This window comes from Aureobasidium namibiae (genome assembly GCF_000721765.1).
Source record: "Aureobasidium namibiae CBS 147.97 unplaced genomic scaffold scaffold_13, whole genome shotgun sequence".
Classification (NCBI taxonomy): domain Eukaryota; kingdom Fungi; phylum Ascomycota; class Dothideomycetes; order Dothideales; family Saccotheciaceae; genus Aureobasidium; species Aureobasidium namibiae.
Window position 1 is genome coordinate 225,197 of NW_013581196.1, and position 12,292 is coordinate 237,488.

At 50.2% G+C, this 12,292-nt stretch overlaps 6 protein-coding genes across 6 annotated transcripts; 2 read left to right on the forward strand and 4 right to left on the reverse strand.

Annotated features, from left to right (window-relative positions):
* Positions 1-826: 826 nt before the first annotated feature.
* M436DRAFT_51377 (Metallo-hydrolase/oxidoreductase) lies at positions 827-1,996 on the reverse strand (the record flags this gene model as incomplete). Its single annotated transcript, XM_013570051.1, has 1 exon — positions 827-1,996. One exon carries the CDS (start codon positions 1,994-1,996, stop codon positions 827-829), a length of 1,170 nt encoding a protein of 389 aa, XP_013425505.1.
* A 264-nt stretch (positions 1,997-2,260) lies between these two features.
* Positions 2,261-3,662, reverse strand: M436DRAFT_51319 (putative salicylate hydroxylase; the record flags this gene model as incomplete). Its single annotated transcript, XM_013570045.1, has 3 exons — positions 2,261-2,670; positions 2,720-3,109; positions 3,167-3,662. 3 exons carry the CDS (start codon positions 3,660-3,662, stop codon positions 2,261-2,263), a joined length of 1,296 nt encoding a protein of 431 aa, XP_013425499.1.
* A 1,992-nt stretch (positions 3,663-5,654) lies between these two features.
* Positions 5,655-5,996, forward strand: M436DRAFT_32601 (uncharacterized protein; the record flags this gene model as incomplete). The annotated part of the gene is made up of 2 exons (XM_013569945.1): positions 5,655-5,708; positions 5,775-5,996. Coding segments are annotated over 2 exons (276 nt in total), but the record flags the coding sequence as incomplete, so codon positions are not given.
* A 3,627-nt stretch (positions 5,997-9,623) lies between these two features.
* On the reverse strand, positions 9,624-10,214 carry M436DRAFT_83581 (cytochrome c oxidase, subunit VIb; the record flags this gene model as incomplete). Its single annotated transcript, XM_013570204.1, has 4 exons — positions 9,624-9,658; positions 9,720-9,783; positions 9,836-9,948; positions 10,166-10,214. 4 exons carry the CDS (start codon positions 10,212-10,214, stop codon positions 9,624-9,626), a joined length of 261 nt encoding a protein of 86 aa, XP_013425658.1.
* Positions 10,215-10,467: 253 nt separating this feature from the next.
* M436DRAFT_83582 (uncharacterized protein) lies at positions 10,468-11,051 on the forward strand (the record flags this gene model as incomplete). The annotated part of the gene is made up of 5 exons (XM_013570205.1): positions 10,468-10,608; positions 10,666-10,681; positions 10,744-10,806; positions 10,858-10,870; positions 10,925-11,051. The coding sequence occupies 5 exons, from the start codon at positions 10,468-10,470 to the stop codon at positions 11,049-11,051; spliced, it is 360 nt and encodes a 119-aa protein (XP_013425659.1).
* Positions 11,052-11,710: 659 nt separating this feature from the next.
* M436DRAFT_83583 (peptidyl prolyl cis-trans isomerase cyclophilin) lies at positions 11,711-12,224 on the reverse strand (the record flags this gene model as incomplete). The annotated part of the gene is made up of 2 exons (XM_013570206.1): positions 11,711-11,848; positions 11,904-12,224. 2 exons carry the CDS (start codon positions 12,222-12,224, stop codon positions 11,711-11,713), a joined length of 459 nt encoding a protein of 152 aa, XP_013425660.1.
* Between the last annotated feature and the right edge of the window lie 68 nt (positions 12,225-12,292).

Here is a 12,292-nt window from a genome sequence, read left to right on the forward strand (position 1 = left end):
ATGGAACAATAAACGAGAGCGAGAACGACTGTCTATGTAAGATCAAGTCAATGACTTTGTTCGGCCGACGGCGCTAAGTCAGATGCTTGGAGAGCCATGGCATCGCCCTTGGCCTAGCAACCACCTCTGCGCTCTGTAGCAGAGGACCCTCGTTTCGACAAAGTCCGTCGTATTTGTGTCCAAACTCCGAGATCTCCATTGACCTTTATATTTATTTTTATCTACTTCCAACACATCATTTCGCGAAGAATATACGCACATCTCAACCCGTCTCGTCCTACGCTTTTCAGCTCTTGCTCACTCTCCGTCTTCTGTTGCTTACCAAGGCGCTTTAGTGTTATCCGTGACCAGCCGGAGACTTTGCATCGCCCGTATTCAATGACAAGGAGGCGTGAAACCACAATGCACTGCACTGCCGCGCCCGAGGAGCACGCGCTGCGCGCGGAGCGCTTGGCCATCTTGCATTACAGTAAGTACATCCTTGGCGATACAAGCCTCGTGTACGCGTCCGACTTTCTCCTCTCCGCCACTCTCTGATAGTATCTCATAATGACAAGACTACGCAATCACTGCTTGGCTGACTCTGCCCTGCTGACTGTACACTCACTGGTCTTGCCATGTCCGAATTCAACCATGTACCCTAGGCTGAAGGACTCGAAGCACCGGCCTGACTGCTGAAACATCAAGTGTTTCCCAAGACTTTCTCAAACTCGGTACAGTTTCCTGTCACGCTCCCAACGTCACCTGTAGCTTTTTGTAGTAGGTCCAATGTCATTCGCTTCTTCGTTAGGAAATCTACATGGTCGTTATCATGTCTCTCATGCCATCAAGCAGCCGTCACTGTCTCTCCCACGTCACACAACCAGCATTCAGTCTCCCATTTGCCTTCCTTTGCACAACACTCCTGCCAGCGTCTCGGCGGCTCCCTGACATCTTCATACTGAGCGCTAAGCCCACCTCTCACGGTACCATAATGCATGCCAAGAGTCTTCCTACTCCGAATATCCTTATGAATCTCTAGACTGTCTTCAGGACAACAATGAACATTGCTCATGAACCACTGTGGCGAGTACAGTCCAATAGGCACCATAGCCAAGTCGAACCCTCCGAAAACCTCGCCTATCTGCTTAAATGCCGGACATGCCGTTTTCGCAGAAGTAGCTTTGTATGCAGTGTCGCCTGAGAAGAACAGTTTTTTGCTAGACTGCAGGTCCTCGAGTACCCACGAACACCACAAAGTTTGTCCTGCATCGAAGGGCGTTCGTCCGGACGTATGCTGTGCGGGCGTACACGTGAGCTTCACACTGCCCACGCCCTCGACATCAACATTGAGGCTGTCCCACCAATCGCATTCCGAAACCTCGTTCTCCAAAATGCCTAGTCCTGCACCTAGGAACCATTGCTTGTTGCCCAGCGCAGCAAAGAAATGTATCTCTCTGCCTGCGAGCTTGGACTTTTTGTACACGTGCGCAATGGTAGCGATATCCAGATGATCGTAGTGATTATGCGAAATCACCACCAAGTCGACCTCGGGTAATTCGTCCAGCGTGCAGGGTGTGGGTGTATATCGTTTAGGTCCAAACCACTCCACTGGGCTCGTTCGCTCGCTAAACACTGCATCAAACAAGATGCGTATGCCTCTGTATTCCTTGCTATCGGCCGAAGGGGCGACTTCTGTCGTCGGAGCTAAGCAGGCAGTCTCTACTAGCCATCCTGCGTGACCCAGCCATGTGGCTTTGAATTCTTGCTGCCATATAGGAGATTCCCTGCCCCAAGTCGGTTTTCTGACTTTGACTAATTCGTCCCTGCTCGGTACAGGGACAAAATTTCGCTCGTTGCCGAAGCGTATCTTGAACACGTCTAGTAAGCCGTGTTGTTTGGAGAAGCTCGGCCAGGGATTCTTGAATGAAGTCGGCGGGTTGCCATTCCAGTGTGCGGGCAGTTTTTCTGGTGCTAGATTTCTAGATGATAGAGAACGAACTGACAATCTTGCCATACTGATCAGTGTTGATCGTGGAACAGGAAGAGAGATGGATGATGGTTGGAAAGTAATCAGTGTCAGGGTGATCTTCTCAGAAAGCCGCAGCCTGAAGTGTTGACGTAGGAGGAAGTCGTTAGCGAACGCGGGGGCTTTCCTAGACAATGGCCGCCCACCAGACTGGAAACCTTCTACGTTCTTTATGGAAGACACCACTAAACATCATTGGTATGCTGACTGCATACAATCGACCAGACACGGCATAACTACTTTGGATAGAATCTACTGCTTCAGACTCTTCCCCAGCAAAGTCTGAGCTTCCTTGATGTATTCTTTGACTTGACCGTTCCACAGCTTCTCGTCTCGCTCGCGACATTCCTCCTCTATCTTCTTGAAATCTCTACCAACACCTTCAGCCCTCCACTCATAAAGATCCCCCGAACGTCGTGAACTCTGCACAAGCCACTGAGTCCTCTCTAGTCTTTGGTCGCTGTAAGCTTGGAAGGCTGCCGCGAGACCGTTGTGACCTGTTTCAGCCACTCTGGGATCATTCAATAGTTCTGCCATGACTGCTGCGTCCTCGATACACATGCCAGCACCAGCGCCATGATGCGGAGAAGTTGCGTGCCCCGCATCGCCGACGACGACGACCCTTCCCTTATTGTAGTGTGGCATAGGGTGATCACCCAGATCTGAGGATTTATCAGCTTTGGCCGTTAGTTATATCCCATAATCACTTACCATAGATGGCCCAGCAATCAAGATTGGGCTCCAGCATATCAATGATCTTGTGAACTGTGGCCCCAAAGTCTCTGAAGTCTTTGAGGACGTGCGACTTTTCGGAAGGCAGAGTGAGCTTAGTGTCTGACGGCCATTGACCAGAATCGACCTTGAATGCAACCACGTTCATAGTCGCTCCTTTGTTGACTGGGAAGGTCAATACATGGCCGTCTTGACCCATATGCATCTTGGAGTTCTGTGCTAGATCATCTCCTAGCTCCTTCCTGGCCTTTTCCATGGGGATCAAACCCCGGTAGGCATACTTATGGGTATAGACTGGTGGAGTGCAAGGATGATCTGCTCCCATCATCCAAGCTCGCACCTTAGATTTGATACCGTCGCATCCAACGACTACAAAATGTTAGTCGATGTCGCTCTTGAGTTATCCGTACTTTCGATACTACTTACCTGCATCTGCAGTAGCATCAGATCCATCGTGGAACTTCAGCTTCAGCTTCCCGTCCTCAAGCTCTTCGATAGTGTCCAGATGCTTTCCAAAGTGTGTGGTTCCGTCAGGCACATGTTTGACCAACTCATCCAAGAAGTGTGCTCGATGCACCGCATTGGCTCCAGACTCGTTACCGATGCTGAAAGCGTACTGTTCCTTGCCAACTTCGGTGTCATTGTGGCCATCTACCCAATCGAACCAGATGGATTGTTTATCTTCTCCCTGGTTTTTGGTTACAACTTTCTCGAATGCTGTATGAATCTTTTGTGAACAGATCTTCATTGCTCTCGCGGCCGCAGGGTTAAAAGCCACACCTGCTCCGATCTCGCCAAAGCGGGATGCTTGTTCGTAGACATTGACACTGAGTCCACGATCGAGAAGGGCGATTGCAAGAACGACACCACTGATACCACCACCGACGATAGCTATGCTTCCAAGTGGGTTTGAGCCAGTCATTGCGACAGTCTTGTGATGTGGAACGAGCTGGCTATTGGAGTGAGTTGTTCAGATTCTGAAATCGAGAGGTGAAGGTGGAGGTCAATGTAATGTACAGACACCAAAGTAGATGAGGACGTGAAGTGCCTCTTCCTGGTAAATATACGCTGAGCTTAGGAGTTCGGAAGGCGTACGATCCAGTCAGCTGCAGTAGTCGTGATGGTATCACAATGGATTGTCTCCCCGCCTACCCCGCGATATTTAGATGGACGGTCAACCATGACGTTTGCCATCATTTCGGCAACTGTGTTTTCGGAAGAGTGCAGTCGCGCTTCCGAATTGGATACCACGTTTCCTTCCTCGGATCATGAAGCCGACAAAGAACCATCTCCTCTTGAGGCTCCATGCCCGACATATAGTTTCTAAGGATTGAGACCTCCAGATACCGCGTTAGAAGCACCGTGCTCGACAAACATAATGAGACCGGAAAGCAGTAGCATCGGAAAGCACACGCGCTGATGCAGAATAGGTATGTTCCAGATCCTATCTGTTGTCAACAACACCCGTGCAGAACATGGCTCCTTCCTGGGCAACACGCCGTCGCGATAAACCGCTGTCATCTCAACCATCCGGCGTATACATAATTTGTGCGGGTCTCCTAAATCTCCCATGAGGATATCAATCAATCGATCCCTCCCGATTCCGGACTTGGTTTCCTATCAAGTGGGATCGGTTGCGTATAGCGCTCCCCGGCGGTTCTCGACTGACAGTTCTTTCGGTCCGGGTACGCGGCATTTGACTAGCCATGCTGTCCTTTTTGGCGATCCTGGTGATTGTGTTCGTTCATGCTATTTTGAAATTGCATCCACTCCAGGAGAAACACCGCATCCCAACAGCAAGGTTCATGCTGGCTGTCGGCACAGAGAGACGTAGTCGAGTACAGCTGGCAGGCCTTTACTATGCAAGTAGATGGGCATCTCAATACCTCCCGACCGAAGGCATACTTCTTGACGGGCTGTTTCCTCTCCGACTCTGCTATCAAAGGGCATCACCACGTGCTCACGTAGCTCGGCGCTTTTCCAACCCAGCCTCGAGGAGCATGGCGCCATCATATATTATGCCAATGCTATACCACTGTTAAACTTTACTAATCCGAGACAGACTGGAACATGCATGCAGCCACCAGCCAGCGGACTGTGAGCCTGTCTCCGCTTTGTACGGCCTGGAGTCCGCGCAGAGCCCTCGAAGCGGAAGCTGCATGTCTTTCAAACGGTACTCAACGCGTGCTCACTGCTCGGTCGGTCTCGGCTTCTGATTGGCGGGTGGACGTGGCTTGCAGGCTGCTTATTTCAAAGTAGAAAATGCTCGCCATTGGCTGTGTTCTGTGTCACGCAAATGCATGGGCGTGCGCGATATTTGCTGAGAGCTCTCACGGCACAGATCCCTCCGCATTGAGCGACATGAGTTATTGGAATGTACACGGGGCTGGCTCCTCCTAAATGGCAAAATGTAAAGGTCCATTGGCTTAGCGGCGAGATGAGCAGAGCCTCGCATGACATTCCGCCTTCACCGTCCTACTCTCGATTTTAACACGGCCCAAATGCTGGGGATGTCACTGTGAGGTAATCCAGTGATTATCAACTCACATATAGCGAGCCCAGGCCAGTGGTGCCTTGCGCCTCAAGATCTATCCCTCAGTGTTTGCTATCAACGTTTCCGCTTCTTGCGAACCTGCCAATTCTGATACTCAGCACACCGTCAAACGACCGCACGACAACCAAGTCCAGCAAAATGCTGCATTACGAGCAACAGTGCGCTGTTGGATATCCGACATTCCCTGGAAACATAGAAGCTCTTTCGCTACCAGCATGCTCGCCCGAGCGTCATGCTTCACAAGACTCTGTGTCCTCAACGACAACAAAGACTACAGTCGTCTCTCCACCTCCACTGTCATCAATGTCGTCGACATCGTCAACATCGACCTTGAACCAATCCAACCAATCTCCGAAGGCGAAACGCAGACAAACATTGGCCGCATGTCGTCCATGTCGTAAACGTAAATCAAAGGTGCGTCCTTCCCTTACAGCCTACGCCAGCTGTTTAACGCCTCTCAATACCAACGAAGACTCTTAGTGTGACGGCGCGCGTCCTCGGTGCAACACATGCATTGACAAAGCAACACCTTGCGTTTTCTCGGTTGAAGAAGGCAAGACCCAACAACAAGCTTCTCGCGAAGAACTCAAAGCATACCGATCCGTTGTGTGCATGTTGCGAAGAGCCTCACCCCCAGCTACAGAAGCTATACTCAGGCACCTCAGACAACACGACGATGTAAATGAGGCTGTCAAATTCATAGAAGCCGATATGGTGTTGCGCGATAGCGTGCCCAAAGGGATATCAGCGATGAGCTAAACCATACCAAATGCTCAACAATCTTTGGTCCTTGCATCACAAGCACGATACTGCACGCGTAAAGGATCATCTCCCGACAACTCCTCTCCGATGCAGGAAACACATGAGCAAACCCCATTCCTCCACATCAGCACTCCATGTCTGCCTCTGCATCTCCGAACGCAATGAGCAAAATAGATCCCCGTCCTTCGCCCGAAGTTCTTGGACTCCGACGATGACCAAGCCCCGAATGTCACTCAAACTCCGAGCCACCGATCTCGACGGATACAAAGACTGTGTCCACGTGCGAAGTTTCGTGTCAGCTTTGAGCGTTACTTATAACAAGCTTGGCAGGTATTGCTATTGGCTGTATACCCTTGTCATGCAAAGAGGTGGACTGCCACGCTATCCATCGTTTGCTGCGTGCCGTTGGACGTGCAAAGAGTTTCTACAATAAAGCATTGCGGATGTACACCTTTTTTTCCGAGAATCCTCGAGAATACACAAGGGTGTTGAGTTCAAGATTGAACTCGATGTTGAGATGTTGAGATCTAAGATATTGCATTATATCATATGGCACAGGCAGCAGATGACAACCCACAACAAAAGTGCTATAGCACAAAGATGTACTCGTAGGCGACCCGGAAAGACCTCTGGAGAGTCAATGATCACAGCAAAGATCTATCCACCGCCCATCCACTACTTCCTAGAATGTCAATACTACAAAGTTCTCCGTCATCACATCATCATTTGCCTCTTCTCCCCTAGTGATAGAAAAGTGCCAATTCGGCTGCTCGCATAAATTTTTCTAGCACGTAGAAACATGATTACAAAAGACGTGATGAATGGACATTCCAGACAAGCACTTTTTGATATCTCGGCATTTGCCAATGCAAGATGTTCAGAGCCGCGCAGAGCCGCAGATGAATGCCATCACAAGCGGCTAAACGGTTGGGCGTTTATACGTGTAAGAGGGAAAATCAATTAAGAATCGCATACCAGCAAAACAAGGCAAGCTAGGCACAAGCCAGGGCAAACAGCGACCGTGTTTCTGGGAAACCATGCCATTGATTAATCATCTCGCATGCTCCGCATGACTCGGTGACCAGAAGCGAGCAAAACGCGAGGGGATCGGGATGTCAGTTCGCGGAAGCAGGTCCGCTGGGAGCTGGGATCTTTCATCGAGGTGGGGATTGTAGGGGTGTGGTGGGGTGCGTGATGGCGATTCGATTCAAGTGAAGGATAAGGATGCAAAATCCCGGTCGAATCCCGGATGCATGAGTGATACTACCATGAGGAGCGGAGCTACTTTGACTAGCTCCTTAGAGCCACGGGAATCGGACTGATACCTGTGTCGCATATTGATCGGAGAATGTGGAGATGCATATTCCGAGTTCAATCGCGAGGAAAGACGACGAACGATGATGATGATGTAGAGAGAACGAAACAGCACTGTAGGACGGACTACAGGTTTACTGCTTGCTAGTCTCTCTGCCTGGTTTCCTCGAAGACTCATTGGTTCCAGTCCGCGTTGAGTACGTTGAGGACTGCGGCGGTGAAAGCCGCAGTGACTATATCGCATTATAGGTTAGAAGCTCAGCATACAGTTCGAGGAAACAGACATGAAAGGTTGGTTGTAATGCCTCGATTGTAGTGAAACTAGTTGTGTCCGGAGCTCAAGCATCTGCAGTACGCAATCGGAATGCTGAGTATGGAAAGCGTGTTCAACGCATCTACCTTGCTCGGGTTCAGCTGTTCGGTTCAGCGAAATTGAATCGCTTCCCGATACTCCTCGTGAGACTTCTCGACACTGGTTCAAGGCATTTCTCTGTCCTTCATGTCTTTCAGCCGTGGTCGACAATTCGACAACCATACTTGTCGACATTCTGAATCCTGAAGGCTCTCGCTTCCATTTCCGTCTCTTCCTTCTCCTTAGAATATCCAGTCTACGCAGTGACGGAATCAATAGTCTCGTGAATGCATATCGTCTTGCTAGGATGAGCTTCTCGAAGATGCGCAGTCCCGACCTTTGTCGATCAGATAGGGAGGAGTCTTGTTGTCGGTGGTGCGAGCGGCCGTATTGTTTTCTTCGATGGATAAACCGAACAAATCCGTGGAAAACAGATGATCCCAAAGCATTGGTGGTAGGAATCGAGTCGATCTGCAGCACTTGTATGTGTTTGTGGCGAAGACTAGTTTTGCATAGAGTGTTCCAGTCCTCATTCGTACAGAGGTGGAACAGTGATGGATGGTTTCTCATGTGAATCGGTTGTGGAGCACTTGGCGCAGTTGGCGCAGTATACAGCTTTCTAGTGACGAAGGGAAGAAACAATGGAATCGGCATTGGTGAGGACATGTGTTGCTAGTTCCGTGTTCAAGTATGTAAGCGGATGACAAGGACTTTGTTATTCAGAGCATACAGGACCGCAAGCTTCACGAACTGCTAACGAGGATCAGATATATATCATCTTCAGCTCACTATAGCTGAGGTTGTAAGTTCCAAAAGCACTAGCGGTCGTACGAACCGTCAAGCCAAGCTCACAAGGTCTTTATGGGTACAGTTGCTAGAGGCTTAAGTGGAATTTCTGGACGATGAGCGGTGCGCTGTACTCGTAGCAGTGGCCAGCCGAGGCCGAGTCGCTCTGTACGGAAAAGCCGACGAGCTAATCCATGAATAGAGAAATGTTTCTTGCGACTGCTAGATCCCGAGTCGAAGTCGATAGCTGAGCTCCCGCATGTATGTAGCTACTGCCTTAGCAGCATCGTGATCCGGCTTGGGAGACTATGCATACAATTACGGGATTGCAGCTTTAAAAAATGTCCTGTGAATCTGCGCTCAACAACGGACCAGTCGTCTCGTCTGATGAGAGCTAGACGTTGTATGGATGTATTGGACAGATACGCAGTAGGGAGGAGAGTTTTGCTTGCAGATCGACCCTCCGACGCTTGGCTCCATCCAGAGGAAGCGATCGCATTGGTTACTCAAATATAACGATTTCGTGAAAATACAGATGTCGATGATGAATGAAAGCTCAATTGGATGATAAACAAGGGTATAGACAAGAGACAGATATGTTAGCTCCAAGACCACAAACCATGTACCCATAAAATTAGAACCCCTGCATAGCAGACGAGCCCAGAGTGCAAGGCATAGCGGATCAAGATAGCTACATCCATGTCGCCCGTCGGAAGTGCCAACAGACGACCGGGTTTTTCTCGGGCAGAGAATTGATACGCATTTTAGTTATAGTGAATTAACTTGTGCGCCGTCCTGATAGCTGCCCTTGGTGTGTTGAGTGGGAGATGGGGAAGAGAGAACGGAGATGAGGGAAATGAAATGACGACACCAAAAACCCACATTTGTGTTACTGTTCTGTTCGCCAATTGGAGCTCTGACAGGCCAGCACTGCGGTACCACATCGCAGACAAGCGGGCCAGATAGTCAAGTTGAGCCAAGGAAGCTCGAGGGGTCGGTAAGCAAATTGGGCAATGAGATTATGTCCTCAATAATAGATGCTATCGACAGAAGAAGAGAGGATCTGCTGCACAAAAAGCCAAAACTGAATTGATTCGTAACGCATAGGGTAGCGTTTACTCGTCCAGCTTCATAGGGAAGGTGCCGTTCTCTGCAGGGTATGAGTCGCATGCTCTCGAAAGTACCAAGTTGGAGGGGGCCGGGGAACTCACCGCGCTGGTCGTCCCATCTCGAGGCCCAACCACTGGGGCAGAGGGATCTGTAGGCGAGGAAGAACTGTGCGTGAATTAGAGGTGTGTTGATGTTCCAGGAAGAAGAGGTCGTGTACCTGACGGCAAGGCTTGAAATCCTCACCCTTGGCGAGGATGCACTTGTGGTAGTCGACGTAGTTCTGCCAGCAGTGCTTGGTCTGGTTCTGGTTGGGGAAGCGCGCATCGAAGCCTGGAGTGGCGTGTCAATTGGATGTATGATCTAGAGTATGCTCGGCGCTTGAAAGTATAGGTGAGGGATCATGGGCGAAGGGTATGGTTGGTGACGGTGGTGGTGGTGGTGGTGGTGGTGGTAGTGGCGCATGGTATAGGGAAAGACGTACCCGCTGCAATCAATCACGTCAGTAAGCATGTTCACACTCGGTCAGGAGTTTGGAGCGGGCGCGTACCAGTCACGAACTTGAAGGGCATGGTAACTCTGTCCTCATCGTCGGCCATTTTTGCGGTGTTGTGATTAGTTGGATAAGGGAATTGAGTGGAGATGGACTGGAGGAGAGCTGGAGCAGGCGCGGACAGCAGAAGTGTGTGTCGTCTTCGGTCGTACCTGACAGCCTTGGCGTGGTTTCTCAAGTCTCGCACTGCTATTGGCTGCTCGGCCCCAGCTCCAGTTTGCATCCGCCGGCTTGCTCCTCTGCTGACCTCACGCGGTATAACCTGCTCTTCCTCTTCGTGTTTGATATCCCAATTCAGCATGATCTCGAGTCGTATCGTCGCCTCCGCCCTGCGCGCTCAGGCTCCTGCTCTGCAGGCAGTCAAGGCTCGCCCCGCCACCCGCATCTTCCAGCAGACTCGCGGCTTCAAGAACACCCCCAAGTTCAGAGAGCCCATTCCCGTACGTCTACGTGCCCGTCCTCGTATCCTGCCAATTCAATGCTGACTTCAATTGCAGAAGGAGGAGCACTCTGGTACGCCACCCTGATCTTGATACTGTACTGCGACCCCGCAAACCTAACAAATCATCTTACAGCACACACCATCTCTCAGCGTATCCGTACCCTGAAGAAGATTCCCCCAGAGTTGATCCCCATCGGTATGTCTGTTTGATTCCCTTTCTCGTTATCTAGAGCTAACCAATCTCTAGGCGTTGTTCTCGCGTAAGTCCACATTCGAACCGCCAAACACATCGACCAATCTTAACACCTTGACAGCGTTGCCATTACCTTCGCCGCCTACTCGCTTATCCGCAAGCTGTTCACCGACGGTACCCTTCGTCTGTACAGATCCAGAGGCCACAACCAGGCTTCGTCTCCTTCCGACACCAAGCCTTCCCACTAGATTGTCGACAGAAGCATTGCATATTTGAAAAATTCTATATTACACAGTGTATCAGTGCACCGGCTTGTGTATTCAGTTTCTTGTAGTACTCGTCAAATACCTCTCGGCCGGATTGTGCTCTTTCTCCTGAATTTGCGAGCATTGGTGCCTGACTTGCAGCATACCTGAACTCGATAGGGACTTCGAAAGCGACCATTCTATCGGATGTAGCACGTGCGATTTTTTCCAAGGATAATGCATCGCTTCAGAATCTTCTCACGGGGGGCTAAGTCGGACCTTGTATAGTGCTTGGATGATAGGCTTTTTATCGTGTGCCTCTTATTAGAACAGGTGTCAATTATTCTTAGTGTCAGGGGAAGGCGTGTTTGTAGGAGCGACCGCGAGTAATGGAACATGGCTAGAGGTCCAGGACAGTCTGGTCTATATCAAGACCGTGGTGGCTCTTGAGCTGGACTTGGACGCCAGAGAGGAGTCCGAGGTCAACACTCGCATAATCATCAAACGATAAATCTTTACAGTGTCTCTGCACATTTCGAAAAACTGCGTATCTACAAATGCCATCCTCTTCCATCTCCATGATTCTGTGAGAATACAATGATCGACCTCGGTCGCACAACCCGAACGCCTCGCTATGAACTTGACAAAAAAGAAAAGGACTCTTAAGCTTGCTGAGGGCCAGCAACGTCGAGACCGTCCAGACCTTGCATGGGATCCGCGGGACCGTCGTGGCCACTTTCATCTCCTCGTGCAGCCATACGGTCCTCGTCGCTAACAGCGTGCGCTGCCAGATAACCTTCCTACAGCGACAATCAGTATCTTGTACCACAGAAAGAAAACGATCATAATACTCACTTGCTCCCAGATAGCAGTCTTGCTTCCTAGGCCTTCTCCTTCAGCCTTTTGTTCCTTGGCTAGATTGACCTTGATGACACGGCCGAAGAGTTCGCTTTGGTCCATGTTGTCGATTGATTCCTGAGCATCCTGAGGACTCTCAAATTCAACGTATCCAAAGCCGCGGTGAGGTTCCGGATTCGATGGTAGTTCTGGTTTGGGCAAGGAAATGTTGACGATCGGACCAAAGGGAATGAAGGCGTTGTGTAGAGTATGGGTGTCGACGGCCGAGGTAAGACCACCGACGTAGACAGTTGCTTTAGGTCTCGGTGCGTCAGACATGACTTTGATATGTGCTGATGAGTTTATATGCGCAAGGTGGATTGGATTGCAAGCAACAAAAAGAGTTA